Source organism: Elgaria multicarinata, chromosome 7 (genome assembly GCF_023053635.1).
Source record: "Elgaria multicarinata webbii isolate HBS135686 ecotype San Diego chromosome 7, rElgMul1.1.pri, whole genome shotgun sequence".
NCBI lineage: Eukaryota > Metazoa > Chordata > Lepidosauria > Squamata > Anguidae > Elgaria > Elgaria multicarinata.
Genome location: NC_086177.1, coordinates 43051831 through 43077823, shown reverse-complemented (window position 1 = coordinate 43077823; position 25993 = coordinate 43051831). Strand labels below are relative to the sequence as shown.

The 25993-nt window shown below is 40.9% G+C and overlaps 1 protein-coding gene across 2 annotated transcripts in view; it reads right to left on the bottom strand.

Moving 5' to 3' along the window:
* Positions 1-9098: 9098 nt before the first annotated feature.
* The window catches only part of MBP (myelin basic protein), a 125631-nt gene continuing 108736 nt past the window's right edge, over positions 9099-25993 (bottom strand). The window contains exons 4-8 of one of the 2 annotated variants that reach the window (XM_063130492.1): positions 23860-23970; positions 19754-19789; positions 18404-18436; positions 16391-16513; positions 9099-10853 (exon numbers count right to left, since the gene is read on the bottom strand). In XM_063130492.1, coding sequence (XP_062986562.1) covers positions 10797-10853; positions 16391-16513; positions 18404-18436; positions 19754-19789; positions 23860-23970 — 360 coding nt within the window. In that variant the 3' untranslated portion in view covers positions 9099-10796. The remainder of the gene's footprint in view (positions 10854-16390; positions 16514-18403; positions 18437-19753; positions 19790-23859; positions 23971-25993) is intronic. The other variant, XM_063130493.1, reaches the window with a different exon arrangement.

Genomic DNA, 25993 nt, shown 5'->3' with positions numbered 1-25993 from the left:
CTTGTTTTTGTGTCTGATATGTTGTTCTTTTTCGGAAATTCTAAATGGGTATTTATATTGTTTGACAGGGAGAAATTCTTAACTACTGTGGCTGAACTATTTCACTGAGTTACTATTCATTATTCTGTAGACTTTGGATGGTTCAACTGAACCAATGCCATCCCATTATTCTAATTTGCATTATTTGCAGAGCGGTAACTGTGTTTGTTGCAGCAAAAACAAAAGACTTGCAGCACTGTAAAGACGATGACCTTAGCTAGACCTACCGGATAATCCTGGATGGAGGAGGGGTGATCTCGCGTTGCGATTAATGCGAGATCTCGCTCTCGTTTACATGTAAGGCATGACGACCTCAGGAAGAGAGGCGTTGCGCCTGCCTTTTTTTTTTTAAGGGGATGGAGTGCACGAACGCTCGTGCGCAAAGGTAAGTTTTGTTTTAATTTAAACTACTTTCCTCGCTCCCCCCGCCCTACCCCCGATGGGCGCAGCACTCCTCCCGGCTCCGTGGCAATGGGCCACATCTTCCGTGGTCCCGGGCCCGTGGAAAAAGCGGGCCCAAAGTGTAGGGCTGTATCTCAGGGCCAGGGAGATGTGATCCCTCCCTGATCCTGGGATCCCCTGTGTGTCATCTGGACACACAGGGACGATCTCGGGGTTCACCCCGGGATAAACACTGATATAGCTAAGGCCTTAAAGCTATTATGAATACACTTTCAATGACTACAGTGTATTTCACCAGTTACCCTATAACACATCAGCTCTTGCATCCAATCCTGCCTACTATTTGCCTTACACATCAACCCATGAAATGATAAATATTTTTAAAAGAAGTTCTATGTAGGTTTTAGTAATACTATTGATCCCTTTACAAATCACTTGTGCCAAATGTTACCTTGATCCTTTTTCAGTAGAAGAAACCAGGTAATTGTTGTCTGTGTAAAGTGGAATAATGTAAAATATGGCATTCATGGTTAGATTTACAATATTCTCACAGATATCACTCCCCCCCCAACCCCCAATCCCCAACAAAGCCTCAGCTCTGGCAATCAGAGTCTCTACAGCATCTATTTTTGCTAGGGCCTCCATACTCTGGGTGGGGGATCTCTTACATGACCCATACACAGAACTCTCCTAAAACTCTGAAAAGCTTCCACCTTCACAGCAGATGCATCATTAGACTCAATTCTATTTTTCACCAAAGCCATATCAGCACACCCAGACACATAGTTTGTCTCAATCACTTGAATGTGGTCACAGCATCCAGATCCCCTTCATAAGGTAGCGATGGTGTTTTGGCTGAAACAAGACAAACATATGGCAATATTAAATTCTCATAAAATGGGCAAGCACAAGGCACCCATCTGCTCTTTCACTCTTGTGCCCTGAAAAGGCAGTGAGGCTAAGGAAACTGATTGAACAGGGAAAAGGTAACAAGTAGTTGCTAAGAGAGTAACAGGAGGTCACGTACAGCGCATCCAAGCAGCAGTACACATGGAATGAGGTAAAAACTGCTTCCAGCTTCAATTGTTAAGCTGCCTTGTCAGGACCTCTGCCCTGAAAGGCGGCCAAGACATTTTATAAATAAATAAATATTTTTTTTAGATCCCTTTGGCTATAGAGCACGTGGGTTTTTGAAACATTCCTTTTACCTGTAACATTCTTTACAGGTCTATGTGATTAGACCACTTGTTTTTTTCATCTTTTTTAAAGATGAAGGCATACGGGAGGGTTACTAAATCCTGGGGGTGGGCTGCCCTTCCCCCGCATTTCAATTAACATCGTTCTAAAAAGAGCGTTGGAGCAGGAGGACTAAGAGAATAACTGGTGACTCTCCCTTGGCCCTCTTTTCTTATGCTCCTGGTTCCTAGAAATATATTCAGCTGGTCTTCTTGTCTTCCCCTCCAAGCCCTGTGAAGGTTTCTTATCTTCCTTCAGTTGGACTGATCTTTTCATTATCAGTTGACATCTCTTCCTGGTTGACATCTCTAAATGGTTGAGTTTTGGTATTTCAGACTTCCTCCTAAGAGTATTACGTTACACAACAGATTTTAATTGACAAAACCCTGCAACATCCTTTTTTGAAAATTGCCAAAAAGTTTGAGGGTGGGGGAATACTGATAGTAAATTTTGGATTGGTAGAAGCATGTTCCCAAACATGGGGCCTTGCACATGGATGCCGTTTTTAAAGTTATAACACAGCCGTTCCTCATTGATGATTTCCGTATTATACCTATCGCCCAAATAAATTTCCCATGGCAAATTCTGTTCTGATAGGGCAAATACTCTCAGTTTTATGATGAATAGAATTTTCAGGCTTTGCAGAAGAAGCCACTCACCTTAACTATAGAGTTACTTCATTGGCCGTATAATTTGAAACACACTTGAATGCCAAACTTTGTTACTGTCAAGAGAGCTGTTGAAATTGCTTCCCTGCATGGTGTTTATCCAAGTATATAATAAGATTGGGGTTGGTTGCTTATTTTTTTATTTTTTTACAACTATTAGTATGCAAAATTTCCAGCAAGTGATCATTCCTCTCACACACATTTTTGAGTAGCCTCTGCATGTTTCCTCTTGAGATAACATAGCATCTGTATCGAAAGCTTGTAATGATACTTTATCAGCTAAAGCTCATATCTGAAGAGGCAAGCTACTGATAAATAGAGAAGCTTTTATATTCCACGTTGCAGAATATATATATATATATATATATATATATATATATATATATACACACACACACACACACACACACACACACACACACACAGAGAGAGAGAGAGAGAGAGAGAGAGAGAGTCTCTAAAGGCTACATGGAGGTTTTTCTTGCCTAGCTTTCTTTGCATCTTTTAAGTGCTGCCATATTTTCCCCTATACAAAATGCTGAACATTACGGGGCAGTAATAAAATAAATGACCTACTGATTTCTTATGCTTTTTAAGTGATGACGTTTCATGATGACTATGCTGAAAGACTGACAAAATCATTGCTTATTCCTGGATATGAAATATACGATGCCGTGATGAGCAGATCCAAAGAGCTTCATTTACAAGCGAAAGTCCCTTCCACTCATGCAAGGGGAGTGGTTCCTGATTTGTTCCAGTTCCTACCTCCAGATCCATGCTCATGTGCCATTCTAGAAGGTTCCGGGACAATCAGGTATGGGTTTTCAAGGTGTGTAAGAATCTGGAGGAGGCGACAGGAAGGCCCCTTGTGAGTGGAACTCTCTTTTCTCTGGATCCAAACTAATTTATTATCAGTCCCTGTTAAGAGCAAAGAAATTATTTTGAATTGGATCCAGTGAGATTCTAAATCAGGTGGGCAACATGCAGCCCATAGGCTGGCCATGGTTGCCACTCCCAACTTCACTTTCAAGGAAGTCTAAAATTCCATGTGAAGGGGAAAAAAATGCACCCTACAAGAAATCAAATTCTGGAATAGAATTTATTTCTATTATTTGTTAGCCTATTTTACTCGCATTTCTGATACCTCAAGCGGGCTGTTTTCATGGCACAGAGATGGCGCCATTCCACCACCAAACTGGTGCGCAGTGCGCAGTGGCAGCAAATTGTCTTAACGAGGGGAGGCAGTGCGGGCTTTCTGGAAGCCATTAGGCTTCCTGGGCCCACCCCCTCCCGCATCTTCCGGCGACCCATAGGAGGCTGCCTTCCACCCCGGAGCAACCCTGGAGTGGCTCCAAGCGAGGACAGACTGGTGGAAGAGCTGGGCTGACCTCATTCTGGCTGGAAAAGTTGGGCTACATCCCCAACTTTTCAGACACGCATCTTTGCCTCATTACCTTGGGGAGGCTTCAAATCTGCAGTGGTGTCATACAACCAATGCAGCACAGTTTCAGAACCACCCCGGGACAATGATGATGTCAAGGCAGCCCCGTGGTGGCTTACATCAGTGGGGGAAAATGCAATGCCAAATTATGTAAATTTTCATGATTTAATTTCCACAATTTAGGGTGGTTTCACAATTCTTTGGAAGGATCGCTATTTTTTCCAGAGTGCAAAATTGTTCCATTCCATTTTTCAACTGCCATTTCAGTCAAGATATGGTGCTCATAAAACATTTTCACTGTGCTGAGTAGTGTGTTGATGTATAGTATAGAGAAACACAGACATAAAAATATCCTGATTTTTATTTATTTTTTTGCTTTATTAATAATAACGGCGCTTGATTGGCTCAGGTCTTTGGCAGCCAAGACTTTTCTTCCATCTCAGAAGAAAATAGTGACGCTATTGCTTGAACAGTCTCAGTCACAAGTGAACAAATTTGATATACATTCCTTAGAGTGTATAAAGTTGTTACTTGAATACCTTTTAATTGGTTTTACATCATGGAGCACAACCTTTACAGATGTGTTGCTTTTTAGTTAAATCATTTCTGGCATTTTTATGCTCCCCAATTAAATCTTTAAGTTTTAATTTAGTTTCTTCCTGGCCTTGGAGACTTGGTTTGTTTGTTCTTTAAAGTTTGAGGAAGAATTAATCCATGTGCTGCAGAATTGCACATGGGAAAACTCCCATTCCACTCTATAAATTCTTATCCATCTATGGAGTTGCCACATTACAATTTCCAGTGGAGTACTGCTGCTCTTGTGTTTCTCAGAACACTCCTGCTTTCGATAGGAGGCAAATGACAAGTCTTGTGAAGCCACAAAGCTCTAACCTCTTGGAAACGTCCCCCTAGGCAAAACTATGCAAACTAAGCAAGAAAACCGTCCGTTCAAGAAGAAGAGAAAGCCACTTCCCAAACACCTGTAACTTCAGAGAGCCTGGTCTGGAGGCAGGTTCTGGCGTAATTGAACCGACTTTCTCACACCTTCCTTCCGTCCCATGCGTTTGAGCTTCCGGTCAGCCCTCACGGGCGATTCCCCAGCTGGGAGTCAGCCCTCTCCAGAGCTTATCTCCTCAAGGCCAAATCCTACACATTCAGTGTGAAGTGAGGTTTCTTCCCGAGGTGAGCGTCCCACCTCGGGAAGAAACCTCACTTCACACTGAATGTGTAGGATTTGGCCTTGAGGAGATAAGCTCTGGAGAGGGCTGACTCCCAGCTGGGGAATCACCCATGAGAGCTTCCTCTCCCACTGGTACAGGCTGGCTGGTGTCTGGCACTGCATCTTCTAGTTCTGAATCTGATTCTGATTGATTACCTGAAACATCTCCCAAAACAGGGGCAGTAGGGTTAGACACGGAAGCTACCATGTTTTGTCTGGTTGATATCTTTGTCCACTTAAAGTATGCTAGCTGGATAAATAGTTACTCTAGCAGTGTTGCTCAACACAAGATTTTAGCAAGCATGTATCCCATCTTGTAGTATCTTGTACTATCTTGATTTTCAGTTGTATGAAGTTGTTATATTTCCATACTAGAATACCTTTTAATTGGTTTTATGTCATGGATTGCAACCTTTACAGATGTGTTGTTTTAGAATTAAATTGTTTTTAGTTTTTTTTAAAAAAAAATAGTAGGAGATGTAGGCATTTCATTGGATCTCTTGTAGCTAGTTTGTCACTGTAACCGTTCTAAGGTTGCATTGATATGTTACATGAAGTTTGCAGTTGTCAATGTATAACTAGAATGTATAAACTTATCAGCATTTATCCAAATTTTGTCACTATGGATTAAAGTTCCATAGCATTCAAAGTGACTCCTAAACAATAGTCATCCTGAGAAGTGATAAGCCACTCACATTGGGTTAGAGAATGTACTCATGTGGAGACTAAGGACTTAGCTAGACCTAAGGTTTATCCCAGGATCGTCCCGGGGTTGTCCCTGCCTGCTCCCTGGATCCCCTGTGTGTCATCTACATGAGCAGGGATGACCCTGGGACGATCCCGGGATAAACCTTACGTCTAGCTAAGGCCTAAGAGCTTCTTTAAACAGGAGAATTATAGGACACTCATTACTGGCCACTCACGGATGTTTGCGGGTCATTTTGATAATGTCAGCCTCCTGCTCATCTCCCACTCCATTTCCTGGTTTTAGCATCACAAAATAAATCTGAGAAAACCCGACTCTTCTGAGATATGTCGAGTTTGTCAGGATTTCCTGCTGTATGCAGGGGGAGGTTGTGCTATAAAATGCCCACTAGAGGGCAATGTCCCATTGAAATATACAGGTCATGTGGTCGCCATTCTCTTTTCCATGTAATTCTATTTGTTCCAAATGCGGAAGAGAACAAGGAAGAGAGCCACGGTAAGGAAGTGATTACCCTCCCCCGCCCCATCTGAAAGTCCTCTAAATTTGGCTGAGAGTCTTATGTTTCTTTGTGTGTGTATCTGACGTTTGTGGGGGTGGGTGTTGAGATGACTGAGAGTTTACAGCCATATACAATTAACCAGTGAAGAGAGAGATCAGATTAATCTCATCAGAAGCCCAGTATTCGATGGCAAACCAACCAATGGTTGTTATTCTGTGCTTAGTTTTCAAGTGGGCATAAATGTTTACCTTGGCTTCAGACTGCTGGTGGGAGCTTACATGATTGAATATGCCTTTGTAAATCAAAAAACAAAACAAACCCCACAAACATACCACTAGCGTGTCAGGGAGAAGGTCCCTTAGCTTTAGTGTTCTTTGTGGAGGATTTTTATATGGAATAGTATTATCACCTAAGTAGAAATAGGTCATGTTGCAGTGGAAAAGTAACCGGAATATAGGAGCTTTAAGGGTACCTTTTGTGTATAGGCAAGAATTAATCAGTTCTTTGTAGGGGTGTGCACGGACCCCCCGCTCCGCTTCACTTGCAGATCCGCCATTTTTCGGAGCGGGTCGCTCCGCCCCGCCCCCGCTCCGCCCACTTCCGCTCCGCTCCGCTCGGAGCTCCGGATCCGGATCCGGAGCTCCGTTTTTGCCCCCCCATAGGGTTGCATTGAAAGCTAAAAAAGTAAACAACTTTTTTTCCGTTGAAGTTAGAAACCTCACGTTTGGCACCATGACACCTCATGGGCGTATACACACACACGCCAAGTTTCAAGGCAATCCCATCATCCCCTGATTTTTGGCGAATTTTTGAAAATCGGGCACCCCACACACAACATCCCTGCGAGGTGGGCAGGGGAGGAGGGAGGGAAGGCAGGCAGGCATGCAGCTGGCATTTCTGGGGGCATAAGGAAGGGAGCCAAGGATAAGCCAGTAATGCATATAAAATGGAATAAATCAATCAATAAACAAAGGAGGGGTGGAATTAAAAGCAGCAGTGTTGCTCAATAAACAGCAAGAAGAATTAAAAAAAAAAGGCTATATCTGTCTTTTACCAGCAATAGGGGGACGTGCCCGGGGGAGGGGGAAGTAGCTGCCAGTTCAAGACAGCCACCAACAGCTCTGAGAAGAAGTAAAACGCTCACTTCAACTCATAACAGGCATTGCTCCACCACTGAAAAGTGACCATTCACTTCAACTCATGATAGGCATTGCTCCACCGTTTTACTCTCTTTGGAAGGCTCTATGGCCTTCCAGTGCAGGAGAGAGTGGGGGCACGTCCACGATGAGATGCCCTAGGGGAGCTCATCCCCTTGCACCACATCGATTCAGTTGTTCACCAAGGTTAGGGTGGGGAGCAGTGCTGTGTTTTCTATCTCTTATTCTTGGCTTAGTATATGATTTCAGGTTGTGTTTGTGCATTTGGTGGGGCTACTGTGTTAAAAAACACGGGGAAAAGCCCGTTCAGATGAAGAAAGAGAAGTTTCCCAGAATCCCAAGTTACCTGTTTTGCCTATGCCCTCCTCCAACTTTGGGATCATCATGACCGGGAGCTGACTCTGCCCCTCAGCCCTTTGAAAAAGGTATTTTTCCCGCCGATTTTTAAAAAACTTCTAGCCCGCGACCCGTACGATGCAGAAAGTTGAGAGTGGTCTCAAAATGACCCCCATCCACGACTCTCTGTGCACAAGAATTTTCAGAACGATAGCTTAAACCCCCCCCCAGTTATCCCCGATTCTTTCCCTCAATGCAATCCTATGGGCGAAAAGCCGAAACGCCGTTTGAGCCCCGCGGTTGACCCGATTTTTAAAAAACTTCTAGCCCGCGACCCGTACGATGCAGAAAGTTGAGAGTGGTCTCAAAATGACCCCCATCCACGACTCTCTGTGCACAAGAATTTTCAGAACGATAGCTTAAACCCCCCCCCAGTTATCCCCGATTCTTTCCCTCAATGCAATCCTATGGGCGAAAAGCCGAAACGCCGTTTGAGCCCCGCGGTTGACCCGATTTTTAAAAAATTATTGCACGTGAACCACAGCACGCAGAGAGGTGAGAGTGGTCTCAAAATGACCCCCATCCACGACTCTCTGTGCACAAGAATTTCCAGAACGATAGCTTCAAAAACAATGTAGTTATGCGCGATTATTTGCCGCAATGCAATCCTATGGCGAAATGTTTTCAAGATGGCGACCGGAGCGCTCCGACTGAACTCGGAGCTCCGAAAAATGGTCGCTTCTCTTCGCCTTGCTTCTAGGGGGTCCGCGGTCCGCTCCTACTCCGCCTCTGGGTAAGGCGGAGCAGGCCAATCCGCTACTGCTTCTACGCTCCTAATCGGAGCGGAGCACATCCCTAGTTCTTTGTTATTGGTGTGAATGAGTGTGTGTTTTCTTGATACTTTTGTGACTGGAAAATATAGTCCTGGACTTTTTATACAGTATAAACTCCTCTGCTGCTTTCAAGTTAGTCTTGAGCACTCCCAGAACCTGAAAAAAAATGTGGGTGACTTGCACTGACATACATTGGCTACAACATTTCATTTGATGACTTGACTTAACTGTGTTTTTTGAATCACACATACAACCCAATCCTAAACATATTTACTTGCATTTTAAAGGACTCTACTTTGAATAATTGTGTAAAAGATTGCAATTTAATACTTTCCAGGAGGAGGAACAGTTTCTGTAGCAAGCAAAGATGGGAAGAAAATATTTGCTCAAATTTGCATCTATCAGTTGTTACTAAAAATATACAGAATGTTCTGAAAGGTTATTTGCTTAACTCAGCTATAGTGGAGTTTTGGACACACTTCAGTCATCCGGTTTAGTGTTTTGCATGATTCACCTTAAGACCCTTGTATAAAGCCTTTAAAAAAAAATCCTCCAAATTCCATTAAAAGTTGAGTATTTTATTTCAATATTGATTTTTTAGGAGTTGTACTCATACACTTTTAAGAACAATACACTTAAAAGAAACTCACTAGTACGTTGTGGAATACACAACTTGGATGAGGCTACACATAGAAAAATACACATAGCCAACAACATTTTGAAAGAAGATGTAATAGGTGTGTGTGCTTAACAGTTTCGGTATTCTGTTTTGTTTTGTGTTTTTCTACTCTCTCATCTTTCATTGCTGCATATTAAGAATAATGCTCGAAATCTATGGTAGATAAAAGTGACCTATCTTTAACAACAACAACATCCACCATATATCAGTTGGCATTAACATTGATAACTCCTGATATTCATAAGCTTAGCTAAAGGCAGATGCCAACTTAGTCTTAACTCTATACTCTCTACAACATATAAGCTCAAATAAAAACATTGCATGAGTAAAGGAAGGTCATTTAGCGACAAAATAGGTTGAATGTTATAAAACAGTGCAATTCAGAAGAGCATTTTTCTTCATGTAGATGGGTCAACCCATTTCCACATGTGTATACCTTAGTATTTGTGTGAATACCTATCTTAATACCTATCTCTAGTTCATTAGTTTTAACCTATATCTACAACACAATAGTGTAGTTTGCTCTGGTGCACTGCATATTAACTTTGCTGCACTAACAAGACAGCTAGAAATGCTAACTTTATGTGTGCAGTAACTATCTGAAACTTCCTCACCAAAGGGCTTCCTCTCATTTAGAAATTAGACTTTTTTATTTTAGCTGCAGAAGTTCTTATTTTGCAGCAAGTGCCTGTGTGGAGCTGCAGGGACTTCCACTGTTCACATGTCCAAGTGGTTTTCCTTCTTTGGGACAATCCCTCATTTTCTGTGGAAAACTAGTCTAATTCAAGTTTGATATCCTCTTTTCTCTCTCCCAGCCACTCTTAATTCCTAATATGTTGGGTATGACGAGCAATTTGTCATGCACAAAAAGTTCCTTCAGGTGTTTATAATTCCTTATTACAATTGCTCCATCTCATTGAAACAGTAACAGCTGCCTTCTCTCACATCTCAACATACCTTGAACTCCCAAATTTAATATACCTTTCCATGACTGCCTAATCCAGTTAGGAAAAGAAAAGAAAACTGTGAGAGAAAAGGGTACTGAAAGAAACCAAATAATAATAATAATAATAATGATGAAACCAAATCATAAAAAAATTGGATATACAGTCCTTCCAACTTCTGCACGTTTTTATTATTGTTTGTTTACAGCAGAGATCTCAAAGGTTCATTAATGCAACACTAGTTTATGTGTTTTATGGTGTTACTTAAGGTTTAGTGAAAAAGAAACCTGAAAGGGCCTTAATGTATGTGCTTGAAAAATTAAGGCCCTATATTCTTTGGGAACACCTTGAAGAATGAATAACACGGGGAATCCTGTTACTTTCCCTAAAGCAATGCTGACAGCAAGTAAAAGCTTCATTGCAAGTTTAGGAGGGCCTTTTTGTTGCTTACTTTTGTTTAACTGTTGGTCAGCATTTGCCAATACAATTTTGTGTAATCCTACTGCATGCACAACTCAACTGACATTAACAAATAGATTGTGTTTCTATCTAGGGAATTCTGCAATTTGTTATTGAATTTTAAAGGCAGCTATGTTACGAAGCAGAGAACGTAGCCCTTTGGTGACTATCTAGAGCTTCAGCGCCTAGCAACGGGAGAGCCGGACCGGGAACCAGGTCGGGAACCAGAACCTCCCTTTGGAAAGAAAGAAAAAATGAAATGAGGTTAAAACAAAGTCTACTCAGATGTACAATACATGTATGCTGTACTCTGATATAAATCAGGGCTGATTGTTTCCACCGACTCAGGACAAGCTATCAATCATGACTGCTGCTCAGTCTTCATTTATCAAACAAGCCTTTTGTTGGGATCCTAAACAAGCCCCTTTGAAATGAATGGAGGATTCACATTATCATTGCTTATTGGTTGTGTCCTCGTTTTTGTTCTTTTGTTTTTTAACTGTCTCTAAATATTGCATTTAAAATTAAGTTTTTCTTTTAGGGAATACTGTGGGGGTTTTTAAATCAAATTTTAATATACATTGAGTTTATACTAATGAAATGCCAGATAAACAAGGGTTGCTAGCATATCTCTTTTTCAATGGACTACTTATTTGTAATTGATTCTCTTCATTGCTGCCGGAGAGTCCAGAGAAACTGAGATCACTAAAACCAAACCAAACAGGGAAATTCCATTTACGGTTATACCCTCTGCTATCCTATCCATATATGCTTAACACCAGGGGTTACCTAGTTCTTGTTTGTTCTTAACAAATAGTCACAAGTGAGCACCCCAGAACGCCTTTAATCAGCCGTATTTTTCACAACTCTGGTGCGTACTTTGAATGTTTTGATGAAGGTAGGGGAAGGCAGCCTTCAAATTCCACACTTTAAAACTTCCTCAATCCTGAAGAGTCCTGACATCCTGCTCTTCATCCTTGTTCCACTAGTATTGGAGAGACATCGCACTGCCTTCTTCCCACCAATATTCAAGGGATCGGGAAGATATGGGGGTTCCCTTTACAGTGGCAAGTTGCCACCGTGATGATCCAAACCCCTGCAGATTCATTGTTGCAGGGCGGTGGCAGCAAATTTTGACACTGCAGGGAAACACGGGCTTTCCATTGCCAGTGACATCCCTTGTCCTTTGCCTGGGCAGACAGCGACCAATCAGGGGTTGCCATCCACACAGCCATGCCTCCGCTGCGACTCTGGAGCGAGGCTTAGGGGATGTCTTGATGTCATCACTTGGGAGGAAAAAGTCAGGATATGTCCCTGACTTATTTTCTCCACAGTTTTGTCAGAAAGCCCTGGTGTGGGTGCGCGATTGCTGCTGCGTCGTATAATCAATGCTGCGCCACCGCACGCCCACCCCAAGGCTTTCCGAGCATTTAGACAGCCCCCAATTCTCCCTGGTTTGCACAATATTGTTGAGCTGCTGTAAATGCCATCTAGGAGCAATGCTGGTGGCAGAGCTGGGGAGACCACTTGCCTTGCAAATACTCCCTAAATTCAACTGTGCCGTTCATTTTGTTCTGATTTACGATATTTTTACATCAGTCTAAGTACTAGGCTCTTTAAGGCAGGGGAACAGGAGGTTACAAGTGGCTTAGCTAAAATTGCCATGAAATGTGATCAGCGACAGCTTTTAGGGCTCTCCTTTAGATCTCCCTTTCCAAGTCACATTTGCGTCTGCTGTAGGGTTGCACTATATGGTTTTTGGCCCTCCCCAATTTTGGTCATATGGTTACTTTTTGATGATACAGCCAGCAAGCATTACATTATCTTCTTTTAATATTTCTCTGGCCATTTATAGTCCCAACTGCTAATAAACCACACCATTGCTTAGTTTTATCAATTAAAATTGGCAGAGTGTTGTAACTATATTTAATGGATTATTAATTATGTCCTATGAATTGTTGATCTCTACATTATAGTTCACCTTTTAAATCCTCACAGAAAGCTAATTAGCTCCTTTTAAAGAAGTCGTGCTCCAAAGAAAATGTTGCGGAACATATAAATAATGGGCACCATTTCATATTAAGTTATTATATTTTAGATAATCTTGAATTTTTAAGATGTTTATGAAGGGTGCTGTGGGAAAGATGGTGCTTGCAGGAACCTTGGATTGAATTGCAATAATGTCTACCAGGAGAGAATGATTACCTAATGTAATGGTCAGCTCTATTGGCATACAAATCTAATGGACAACTTCAATAGCATCCAAATTAAAGTTGAGGTTCATGTAAACATATTTCTACCCACAAACACTGATGGTGTATTAAAATGACACTTCCAGAAATTATGCTTAAGACTGGAAATATGTGAAAACATGTAAAATCTTCTGTTTAAAACCACGGTTGGTAATACTTAGGAATAGGATGGGATGAAGTGGACTCTATTTATTTTATTGGAATATGCTTCCAGACATCACATTATACTGTATTCTCCAGAAGTAGCATAACCTGGACCTTGGCAATTATTCCCAAAACAGCCCATCAAAATATAGAAGCATTATATGGCCAGATGCAATGTTTAATTGGAAAAAAGCTATTTAGTTGTTACTGTAATTGCTGGCTGGCTTTAAGTAAACGCAGATTAAGTTACATAATCTTTTCACTTAAGCGAGCAACAAAAAATATTTTTTCTTATTTTAATTTCACAAAAGCTTCTTATCTGCATTTAGTATTGTACAGTATTTCTTCTCCAATATTCCTTTTGCCTATTTGCTTCATCATGATATTTGCGATAGTGAGAATGATCCAACAGAAACTGTAATGATCACATAAACTACTGAACCTTGAAAAGCTTTCTCAGTGAAACATGAAAATTTGAAGCATCACGCTTCATGTGATCCCCTCATAAAATTGCTCAAGATGTGCTAGTGCTGTAGTGTGAATGCCTGCTGTAAAGTCTATAACTGCCTCTGTCACCAGTTACATTACAGCATAGAGCTGTTACACAACCTGAAATAGCTGGAAGAAGACAAGATAAGAGTTGTGCAAATAGTTGTCAGGGTCTGTATGAATGCAAATGTAGGCCCCATTCAGAAGACACCTTAAACCACAGCTTTAACCATGGTGGTTAAGCCAGAAAGCTGGGCTGTGTTCAGAAGACACCTTAAACCGCGGCTTTAACCATGGTGGTTAAGCCAGAAAGACTCATTCACCATAGTTAAAGCCAAGTTTTAGGTGTCTTCTAACCACGGCCTGGCTTTCTGGCTTAACCATGGTGGTTAAAGCCATGATTTAAGGTGCCTTCTGAACAGGGCCTATAAGTCTGATATTTTTGCAATTATATTAGAATAATACAGTTGCAAAGGGGAGAAACCTAGTAGAAAGAATTTGCTCTAGATACGTTAGCTAGGACAAAACTTTAATTATTTTATCTAGCGATGATATTTTTTATATTGTAAACTGCCTTGGGAAGACTATAGTCTGGTAACGCAGCTAAGAAATGTGTTAAATAAATGCATCTTGTATTCAGTTCTTATGAATGAAGCTATGCAAGTGTGTATGTCCATGTTTTTCCTGATGCCCCTTGCATGAAAACTACAACTCTGGGATTAAAGGACTATCAAAATTTCTAATTTTGTGGAGATGTATTCTTTCATAAGAACATAAGAAGGGCCATGCTGGATCAGACCAAGGGTCCATCTAGTCCAGCACTCTGTTCACACAGTGGCCAACCAGCTGTCGACCAGGGAACCGCAAGCAGGACATGAGTGCAACAGCACCCTTCCACCCATGTTCCCCAGCAACTGGTGCACACAGGCTTACTGCCTCGAATACTGGAGGTAGCACATAGCCATCAGGACTAGTAGCCATTGATAGCCTTTCCTTTCGGTTTTCCAATGTGGTAAAATAATTGTATCCTAAAGTTAACTGCATTTTGTCGTCCACCCTCAGATAAATGTATCTTGTTTGTCTGTGATACATTGATTTATTTTTAGTTGGAACAGTGTTCGTTGGAAGAAAAACAGAGCAATGTTTAGAAATGTATTTTGTTGAAAAGAAATGGCTGCTGAATCCTGGTTTCCATTTATATATGATTTTGTTTAGCCTAAACATGCTATTAATGTTAAAATATACTACTTTTAGTTGTACTGGACGAGATTTGGTCCTGCCTGAGACAGAAGCTGTATTGGGGAACAGTTAACCCCACACATATTTGGTCACATGTTTTCACTTTCCCTTGAGTAAAGCTTTCATCCAGTTTAGTCAGAATGCTTTGATTTTAGGACTGTTTAATGCCATTCAGGTCAATAGGACAGTGCAATCCTATACATATTTACCTGGAATCAAGTCCCACTGTGTTCAATGGGGCTCAGTTCAAGATGAATGTGCATAGGATTGCATTTTAAATTCTAGTAGTGCAAGTTAATTGGATTGTGACTCAGACTATTTTTCTTCTGCTTGCAATAGTCACACGATTTCGTATGACTATTAGAATAGTACCTTTTTGTTCCAATTGTGTAGGAAATTGAAATCAGAGCTATATATTTCCTTTGAATAAAACAAGCGTATATTTTCACAGTAATTTAACTTATCGTTTTGCAGGGCGTTTAAGTGAACGAAAATAGGAATTTGTTCTGCAATTTGCAGTTTGACTTAAAATAATACGATCACAACATTTGACTGTGTGAGTGCAGAGAAGACTGAATCAAACTATCTTTTGTTTCATAAAAGATAAATTGGTGTCTATTAACTGGTTGGGAGCTATTTCACTTGCAACTTTAATAGTACCAAAATCACCAACCTAGCCATTTTACACAAGGTAGTTGTTGGAAGGATTTTCTCCCCTCCAAATCAGTTGATGGCCCTTTCACCACCTTTCCTGCATCATGTTGTACATCTCACTTCTGGGTTTTATTTTATGAAACGTAGGCTTTATGTTGCTCATTTGTCTTTTTTACTTGTTTGACAGCATCTGGATTATAGATGATGTGTATTGGTTATTTTAGCACTTCTTGCCATAGTAGAGGGAGCGCTGGGTTATTTTAACAAATGTCAACATACCCAACTGTTCTACAGATCTACCATCCTTCTCTTGCACAAGCCACATTGCTGGGATGGTTGAGCCAGTGTGGTATAGTGGTTAGAGTGTTGGACTGGAAATCGGGAGATCCGGGTTCTAGTCCTCACTCAGCCATGGAAACTTGCTGGATGACTTTGGGCCAGTCACAGGGCTCATCTACACCAAGCAGATATTCCACTATGAAAGCGGTATATAAAAGGCAGGAGCCACACTACTGCTTTATAGCGGTACTGAGGTGCACTGACAACTGCTGGGGCCCATGACACATACCATATACCGCTTTCATACCACTTTCACAGTGTTATATCCTGCTTGGTGTAGCTGTGTCATGGGCCCCAACAGGTGTCAGTACACTTCATGACCACTATAAAGCAGAAGTGTAGATCCTGCAGTGCACTTCAATACCGCTATAAAGCAGTAGTGTGGCTCCTGCCTTTTATATACCATTTTCATACCACTTTCATAGTGGAATATCCTGCTTGGTGTAGATGAGCCCACAGACTCTCAACCCAACCTGCCTCATAGGATTATTGTTGTAAGCATAAAATGGAGAGGAGGAGGATTATGTACATCACCTTGGGTGGTGTGCATAATCCTCAAACAAATTTCCTCAAATCTTAACGTGTTGATTTGATAACTAAAGAATAGTTTCTCCCTTCTCACAATTTGTGGTTACTCTATTATTTTTTACGTTACCAGTTTAAAGATTTTAGACAGTGTTCCTTGGCCATCGTGGTAGTATCCCTTGTGTCCCTTGTGAGCATATTTGTGCTCATAGAATTTGCCACTTCCATATCCAGGCTTGTGAGTTTCGCCACCCTGCAAAAGAGAATTGCAAATATGTCTGGTTTGTCATTGAAATGCATTACTGGGATGGAATGCTAATAAATTAGCCAAGTGCATGAAAGGATAGGGCTGCATTCCTGTACTCACTAATCTGAACTCAATGGGATTACTTACTTCTGCATAGAGATATATAGGATTTTGCTGTAGGTGGCAAGCAGGATGGGAATCTCCAAATAACCAGTGAGGAAAGAACAGATTAATAGTAGAAACATATGTATTCACGGGAGAGTACAATATATACATAGGATAGCTGAAGTTGAATTCAACTGAATTACTTAATTATCAGCATGTAAATTATATCTTAATGCATGCTTCAGCTCCCATTGTTTGGGAATTGTCTGAGGTGATGAAGATCCATGATGACTAATAGTGTAACTGATATGTTTCATGCATTCAGACTATAAAGTGATAAAAGCCGACCTGTATATGATGCAACCATGGAGAAGTACTAACAAAATAAATGCTTTAAATCATGTGTTGCTTTGAAAACGTTTTACTGAATATTTTTCAGTGTAATAGGAAAAAATTGGTATATTACGGAACACAAGTACTTACATGTCAGCATTATCCACTTTTTGAAAAGCATTGTGAGGAATGAGGAAAAGTTGAAAGTAATTGCGTAACTTTATGAAGAGAATTGGTAGTTCAAGCAGAATTTTTCAAACAGTATTTCACTCAGCAACTGTGAAATGTTATTTTAATTGAAAAACTTATTTCCAGGACTGGTGAATTTGCAATGTCCGTTATAACTGTGTGAAAACTTCCTCAACAAATACGCTACAAGAAAAGTTGATTATGTCTTCTTCAAAGATGTGCTTCATGTCAAAGTGATAAACCATTCTAATTAGTCTTGCACGTGGCAGCCATTTTAAGGGATAAAAGAATAATTCAATATCCACAGCTGACCAATTCACTGAGGTTGCCAGACCATTGCTGCTGTGTAATATGAGGAAATTATTAATAGGAATTGAGCTGAGACCATTGAAGCATTTTACTGGGACTATAAAGCAGTTGGAAATGACCTTTTATAGGCTGGCAAAATGTCTAGTGAATGATGGACATTGCCAAGGTGTTCTTGTTGCAAATTTGACCTAGCTGTAAATTAATACTCTATGGAAATTTCTGTTTGTCACTTCCATGAACTTTTCTCTGGTTTCAGCATTTGCTGAAGACATTTTTTATTTAAATAAGCTCTGTAATGTTTGGTTGCTTCACAATGATCCAATCGTTCATCCAAACTAGTGATGTTCTGCATAATGGTCATGTATAAAATTCAGCCTACAATGAAGAACAAGTTACCATGTCTTACTCTTCTTCCATCTGTTTCTTTTTCAAAATATAACCATTGAAGAACTTAGGATGTGACAATAAATGGTGTTCTAACATTATAGTCGGATGCAAATGTATAGACTCTCAAATAGTTTGCTATAGAAGCTGTATGTAATTTGTTATTGAACTGGAGTTGTATGTAATTCATATTTCAAACCTTTCTTTCTTTCTTTCTTTCTTTCTTTCTTTCTTTCTTTCTTTTGTTCTTAAATACACCCCCCCCACACACACACACATCAGTACAACCTTTAAAGAGCCTTAAAAGAGATTTGCCATGCAGGAAAGTTGCTCTGTGCTCAGGCAAACAGGATTTTAATTACACTGTAAGCTTGACAGGCTTCTGGATAAAAGCAAGCAACAAAATTGTGGACATAAACAAACTGCTTTGGAGCCAGAAAGAATAAAGCAAACAAGCCAACATCAAAAAATGAATGTCAGGATTCGGCAGCAGCTAGAAAGGCAAAACAGGGAAAACAGATGCTTGGGTCTCGGGAAAGCATAAGGGCTGCAATTGGAAACATGTTCATCACCTACCCAGCTAAATCTGCTGAAGGATAATCCTCTCCCCTGCACATGCAAGAAACAGAAACAGTGACATGGTGACCACCATGGACCAAAAAGACACTGAAGGTGTACAGCAGTGGAATTATCCGTGAAAGAGGGTTTCGCAATTAGCTAGGCTCAAAATTTCAAAAATGAGATGTTTGGGTTGTACTTTTGAGGCTGCAGCTTAGAGGAGCTTACAACACCACTTCTTTGAGATGTTCATCTAAAGACCCATCTTCTAAAGTATATGCAAGTATTATCAAAAAGTGATTGGGCATATCTGACTCCTTGTGTGGTTATACCTTGCTAACGGCCTATGAGGGTATAAATATATGTCAAACTATTATTAGTTGATATTTACATGTACTTCGACCTGAACCTTAAGATGTGGATCTGTAAAGTACGTGCTTTTCATCTGTGATGCTACATGTTCAGTCAGGATTTGGAAAAGCATTTGGATGAGACCGAGTTCATGGTCAGTTTTCCAGCTAAGGTTTGAGAGTACTGCTCTAGATAGATTACTCCACTGCTTCAAACTAAGCAGCTCTCTATATTCTGCTGTCTGTCATAATGTGATCTAATTAGGGGGATTGACATATGTTTAGAGCTCTAGCTTTTCAGATTCAATCCATAAAAATAAGGCATAACTGTCTATGTGCATTGTCTTATGAGGTACTGTAAATAACCTCAAGGACTTGCCTTGCTTTGCAAGTTTTGTATAACGTTATTAGAATATCCATTCTTTCAACAATTTCAGGAAAATTCCATTCCTAACAAAGTTATGAGAACAATTGACCAGATAGGCTTGACTATTGCAAGGTGGAGCTGAATTGGTGAGGGTGAGCACAGCCTCCAGCGATTCAGCCAGGAGTCTGCGCAAATGTGCAGAATCCCTTGGAAGCAGTGTAGGGGAAGAAAGGTACATGGTTCAGCACCAGGCCGAGGATATAAAGAAACTTGGGGGGAAGCACAGCAGGAGGCATGTTGACGGAAACCTAATAGTTGGTTTTGGAGCAACAATGGCCTCTTAAAGATGACCTTGAAGAAGGTGGTCTAGTAGCCATTGTTGAGGTGGCAGGACGAAGAGAAACACAAAGTTGTGTGCTGTAAGACCTATCCTGCCTTTAATTTGAGTCTAGTGATGAAATATGGGGAAGGACCTTCACTTTGATCAGTCTTGCAGCTGCTTTAAGACCGCATCGTGTACATGTTGTAAGGTTCAATTTACATTTTCCATTCTGGGGAAGAACATCCAAGTAATTCCAAGTAAAGAGGCCTAACTCTCAATCTTCGGTGAAATAAATTGAGGAAGCCTAATTTTCATAATAGAGCACTTACCTTTGCTTGCAGAGGAGGAGTTGTCCTTGGTGACACCTGAAAGATAATGCAAAACTTAAAATGCAAACCACAAGTAGGATCTGCAACAAAAAAAAGTTGTAGTGTGGTATGCTCATGACCTCTTCTAGGATATTCTATTACATTTCCCTTCATGCCAGATTTTCTGTTTTCTCCATCCCTAACAGTCAGCCAGCATTCTGTGACCACTGAACCTGCTAACTGGGGGGTCAATGGAGAAAGGGGAAGTGTCCCTGAGGGTTTCTTCCCTAAATAATTTTGGTACTTCTCCCAATCTTGGAGTTCCTGTGAGCCTGCTAATACCTCCCTCTTGTGTATGGGTTGTGCCTTTTTGGCTATATAAGGACTGGCACCAGGAGAACTGTAATCAGTATTAGTACAGTGAGACCTTCAACCAGGATTGGCTCTACCATAAGGCAGAGTGAGGCATCTGCCTCAGGCAGTACATGCTGAGGGTCAGAGAAAGACGGAGCTATGTGTGCTGCTGTTGTGGCCGGCCCTGCACCACCTAGGCTAGTGTACTCAGGTGCACTGGAGGACACTGTCTCAGGACCAGTGTTGAAGTGAACTACAACTGCCAACCGAGTCTAGTGGGCCACTGTATGTGGAATTCACACTTGCAAAAATGTGCAAATCCCCCACCCAAAACACACAAATCTGCCCCCAAAATGCATTTTCATGTTTTAGGGGGAAATGTACATTTTGGGACATTTTTTAAAAAGCTTACTTTTCTAAAACTAAATTTGTGTAAAATTCCAGAAAATAAAAAACCCAATCTGCAAGTCCGTGGAATCCGTGCAACTTTTGAAAAACTGGTCCTCTGTGGAATCCCGCAGGTCCATCGAAATCTTAACTTGTTTGGATCTGTTGCGGATTTCTTTAACATCCCTAGGGAGGGTGCCATCTTGTACTTCCCTTCAGTGAGAAAAATGTTTTGGGTCCTGCCAGCAACACAAGTGGAGCGCTACTCTTAAGGATTCCCGCCACTCCATCCCATCTCTCCACACCACATCAGAAATCGAGGGGAAGATGATATTTGACTGAATACTAATATTAAGGGTCTTTTCACTGAACCTCATCTCCCTGATGTTTCATTAAAGACTGCCTCTTGGTGGCTCATTATTAGAAGATCATTGAAAGATACTCCAGTGAATTTCTGTAGGAAATAATGGTAGTTCTTATAACCAAAATATAATCTGTAAACCTTGTTAAAATTCCTCAAATTGAAAGTGAATATAATGAAGAGGATTGACCGCATGACTTTAATCATTTATGCAGCACTTTGGATGTGCCAAGATCATTACAAGCCTCATTCTTAATTCCCGCGGCAAACTTGCAAAGTAGTTAGCGGTTCTCAGGTGGGTCCAGAATCCCCCAATAAATTCATTGCTAAACTCAGCCTGCTTTGCCAGTTTATAAGGTCCTAAGGGAGCTAAGCAGCTAATGCTGAAATCAGAAGCCCTACATCTACTTGGCCTCTTGATAATATATAGCAAAACAAAGTGTAAAAAGTATTTTCTGCACACTTGGCACCCACAAGCAGAGGTCAATTATTTTGACTGGTCGAAGAGCAGTGTGAAGAATAATGTCACATATTTTGCTTTAACTTGTATTACTGGGGGGAAAGAGGAAGAATAGACACAGGGGTATTGCTTTCAGCCATCAACATGTATCTCCTTAATGTCCAGTTCCCCACTAAGTCAAACATGAAATGTACTATCTCAGGTTACAATCTCTTTATTCATTTGCATTTCCATCCCTTCCTTTTTCAGAGGCTCAGGGTGGGAAACAAACTGTTCTAAACACACACACACATTTTCAGATAAATCTTCTGCTTCCATAGCTGTTTGGCTGAGCACAGAAGGGTGAGTCTGAGGCCAGATCTACACCAAGCAGGATATAAAACTTTGAAAACGTTTTGAAAACTGTATACGGAGTGTGTCCTGGGCCCCAACAGTTATCATTACTGTTATAAACTGGTTTAAAGCAGTAGCATAGATCCTGCCTGAGTCATTTATAAATCTCTACACAACTGTAGCAAATTAGAAAAGATTTATTAGACATAAAGGGGGGATTGAAGAAAAATATATTCATAGCTGACACAAATTAAATGCAGCCTGACGAGTGAGAGTGTCCCTAAGCACTTATGAGTCTCAGGTAAACATACTTCCCCCCCCCTCTTCAGTTTAGTGTTTTATTCAGATTTTGTATCTCAGTGCTTTAGCTGTGTAGGCTCTGTGGACCAGTCATAATAATATGCTCTTCAGTGTCCCCTTTCCACAGGAAGTGAGCCACAACTTATCTTCATCCTATATCAAGTTTGAAGTAATTGACATACATGCCCATATCAACAATATTGATTGCCTAGTTGATATTAGCAGAACAACTAATCCCTATGTTTAAGCTTCTTTTCTTTTTATAAGTTTCTTTATGACCAATGGGGGTGGAGCCACCCCCCCACCCCACTCCCAAAATGCCCTGTCATAATGTACCATTGTTCCCATGGGGCATTCTGTCCATTTTTACAAACGAATTGTGAGGTCAGTGAAAACGCCACTTGAAGTGGTAACAAAGCTCTTTTATTTTTCCAGAAGAAAAAGAACTGCTACCATCAGAAGTAGCACTGCATTTTTAAAATGCCCACTCCTGCATGAAATAATTTGTTTTCCTCCAGAAATCCAATTTTCAGTAGGGGTGGGAATAATTTGTGGGCTATTTCACACATTTTATAAAAAAGAGAGAGCAAAAACACTTCTCTAGAATGTCTTGACCCTTGGATATTTCCTTATTAGTATAGAAACAGCCTAGTTACAAAATGGAAGAAAACCTGCCTCTAAGATAACAGTCCTGAAACAGGTAATCAGAGCACGCTTCTCTTTTCTCTTCCCCATTTGTTTATTTCAAAGAGAGGTCTTTTATGCTAGTGTTCATTTTATGGATTCCTAACGCAGGCAGCCAAGAGCAGAACATTAAACACAGAGCAAACAAAGGTAACAGGCTGGTTTCTTTTAAGGCAGCTTCTTTCAAGGAAAGCAGATACAGCTTTCCTCGGCCACCAAAATGGAGTTGAAAACAGAATTAGCATCTGAAGCCCTATGATCAAAATCTGATGATTCATATTCATTGTCTGCTCCTGTAATGTGTACTCAGAAGTACCTTCTAGTGAGTTCAATGGGACTTACTCTTGAGTATGTGTGCGTAGGATTGCAGCCTTAATGACAAAATTGGCTCCAATCTGGGGTTATTTTATAAGTAAAAGTGGGTAATTATTTTTATAATGAATAAGTGTTTTATAATGAAAGTGGACAATTAATGTCCTAAATAATATAAATACACTCATTTCTTGCAAGAATTCCAATATGAATATAGGGCTCATTTTCTCTCTCAGTGACATATACTCTTTCAAGAACTGGCCAGTCATTTCACTGTAGGAGAATTTCCTTGAGTCAAATCATTATGAGCCCTTCACAGTAATGGTTTATCTCTCGTGTGCATTCATATTTTGTAGGACAGGCAATGACATTTGTTGCGGAATTTTGGATAATGTGGAATAAAAAGCAGGAAATAACAATATGAAAGGGGTATGTGGAATGTGCCCCAACAGTTAGTAGTGCACTTCAATACCATTATAAAGCAGTAGTGTCGATCCTGCCTTGGTCTACTGCAGCAAAAACAACAAACAGTTTTGTGGCACCTTAAAATCAGTTTATTCTGGAATAGGATTTCATGGACTATAATCCGCAAAGGTTTATGCCAGAATAAATTGGTTAGTGCCACATGACTCTTTGTTGTTATTGTGGGACAGGATTCCACATACTTCCTTGAGTTCGTAGAACTGTTCCCTCTAGCGAAGGAAATGTGGCAGGCTCCGTGTGTAGGAGATTTCCGATTTTACTTTGGAACCGCAGATCAGGGAAACGGCCTTTGAAAGTGTTGGCCATCAAAAATATAAGGCACACACAATCTTCTATCATCTTGTCTGCACTCTTATTTACTCTGGGGTCCTGGCTAACTATTTATATTTACATTCTTTTAAAGGGGCTTTCCTTTCATTAAAAAAAAATGACTAAGATGGAAGGGAAACTTACGATGTTTTTGAAGAAGTGGACTACAGGGTTGTCATCCACATACCGTCCATGCTGAGACCTCGGATGAGGCAGGGAACTTACATGGCTCACTCTGGCAGAGTGATGATAGTCCTGAAAGGTAGGATAGGTTATATTTATATATCAGCATGCAACTTGCAAGGAATCCTTGCTCCCCTTTTGAAAGAAATGCTGTATCACTCATACGAGTCTTAAATAAAGAAGAGATGAAGGGGAGGGAAACAGACATTGGATACAGAAGAACATAAGAGCCCTGATGGACTAGACCAAAGTTCCATCCAGTCCAACATCCTTTACCAACACTGGTCTTCAAGTAGCCCAGAAGCTGGGCATGAAGGCCCACTTGACTAGTTACATATTTCTCAGAAACCTGTGTTAAAAGCTACACTGCCCTGCCCTGGTTCCTTTTAACTGTCATGGCTAAAAGAGCCAATAAATGAACATAAGTTCTTTATGAACTTATCTAATTTCCCTTTAATGATAAGGAACCTCCAATCCTCTGTGCTAATTCCACATTGATACAACATACATTTATAGAGACCAGCGGCCTCCTTGTGAATGAGCATTTTTCCTGTCATCACCACTCCCACTTTGAGGACACCACTCCTCAACTTGCACAGCACCTTTCTGCATTGGACTGTGCACTGGAATTCTGCTATTCATTCACATGAACTTATGAACCTGAGTCAGACCACTGAGCCATCTAGTGCAGTCCTGACTGGCAGTGGCCCTTCGGGGTTCAGGCAGAGGTCTTTCCGGGTCCTTTTGGGTGGAAGTGCTAGGAACCTGGGCCCTTCTGCCAACAGGTTGTGCACTGCCACGGAGCTGTGTCTGTCTCTTGTTGAATCAAGGGCAGCAATTGAGCAGAGGGCTTTGGTGATGATGCTTCCAAGTTGGTCAATCACCGATATGCTTTTGAAGTGGAAATGTTTGTGTGAGATTAGGCTATTATACTTGTGGGCAACTTGTGGCCCTCCAGAGGGTTTGGAATACCATCGGCTTATGATGGCTAGGGGTGATAGGCATTGTAGGTCAAAACATGCAGAGGACCACAAATTGCCCACCCATGGGTTACCCTGTGACCCTCTGAACCAAGGGCAGATACAGCCGAGGCCGGTGGATATTTAGCATGCCTTGTAAACCCACCTCTTGCAATCATATGAGGAATAGGCCATTACCAGTGTTGCACTGTGCATGTCGTAACATATATTATGAAAATGTGACCCGCATATTGTCTCGACAAGTTGCCAGCTTCTGGTAAATGATCATCTGTATCCACCAAGAGTCTTAGTAGCAGTGTTGGAGCAACAGAACAAAAACAAAGAGCAAACAAAGCAGTACCTTTTATTGGACTAAGTCATACTACAGGTCTGGATGCTTTCAAGTTACAGAGAAGTCTTCTTTAGGCATTAGTGTTTAAAACATATATTTTAAAAAATAAAATAAAATATGAAGTTACATACCAAGGCTGATGTTAACCAAGTAGCGCTGAGTGTTCATTGTCACAAATATGTTTGAACAGAAATTGTGTTATCTGGGTTAATTTTTTTTTTACCAGATGGTCTTAGCTAGCTCCCCCACAAAATGAGTTAGCAAAATGTTCAGCAAGATGCATGAAAAATGTTCAGCTAGGAAACAAAACCATATTTCTATATCCACTGACTTTGGGTGTCACGGGACCCTTGTAATATAGAAAAAGTAGCTAACGCAGAAGAGGCTGGGCATTATATTAGTAGGGCTGGAGTTAATTTGGAATATATGTTCTTGTTTAAGACACTGTTCCATGCCATGCAGTGGAGGCTGCTGGTTCTGCTGTCAGTGGGGTGGAGAATCGGCTCCAGGTTTTAGCCAGAACCAGTCAGAACTCTGAAGGAGCAATCCAACCCACCAACTTCCACTGATTCCCTCCCCGCTCAGTCTAGTTTTCCATCCCCCTACTGCCAAATGTCATCCTTTCATGGCCATTGAGACAATCAGTGGAAGTGACACAAGTGGTTGATTGAATTCCTTCTCTCGGTGGCGGTATCCCAGATGCAGGGGCCCTCCACAGCAGATTTGAGGATTGTGTTGGGACTGTAGGAGGGAAAGGGAACCCCCCTCCCCATCTCTTGTACCA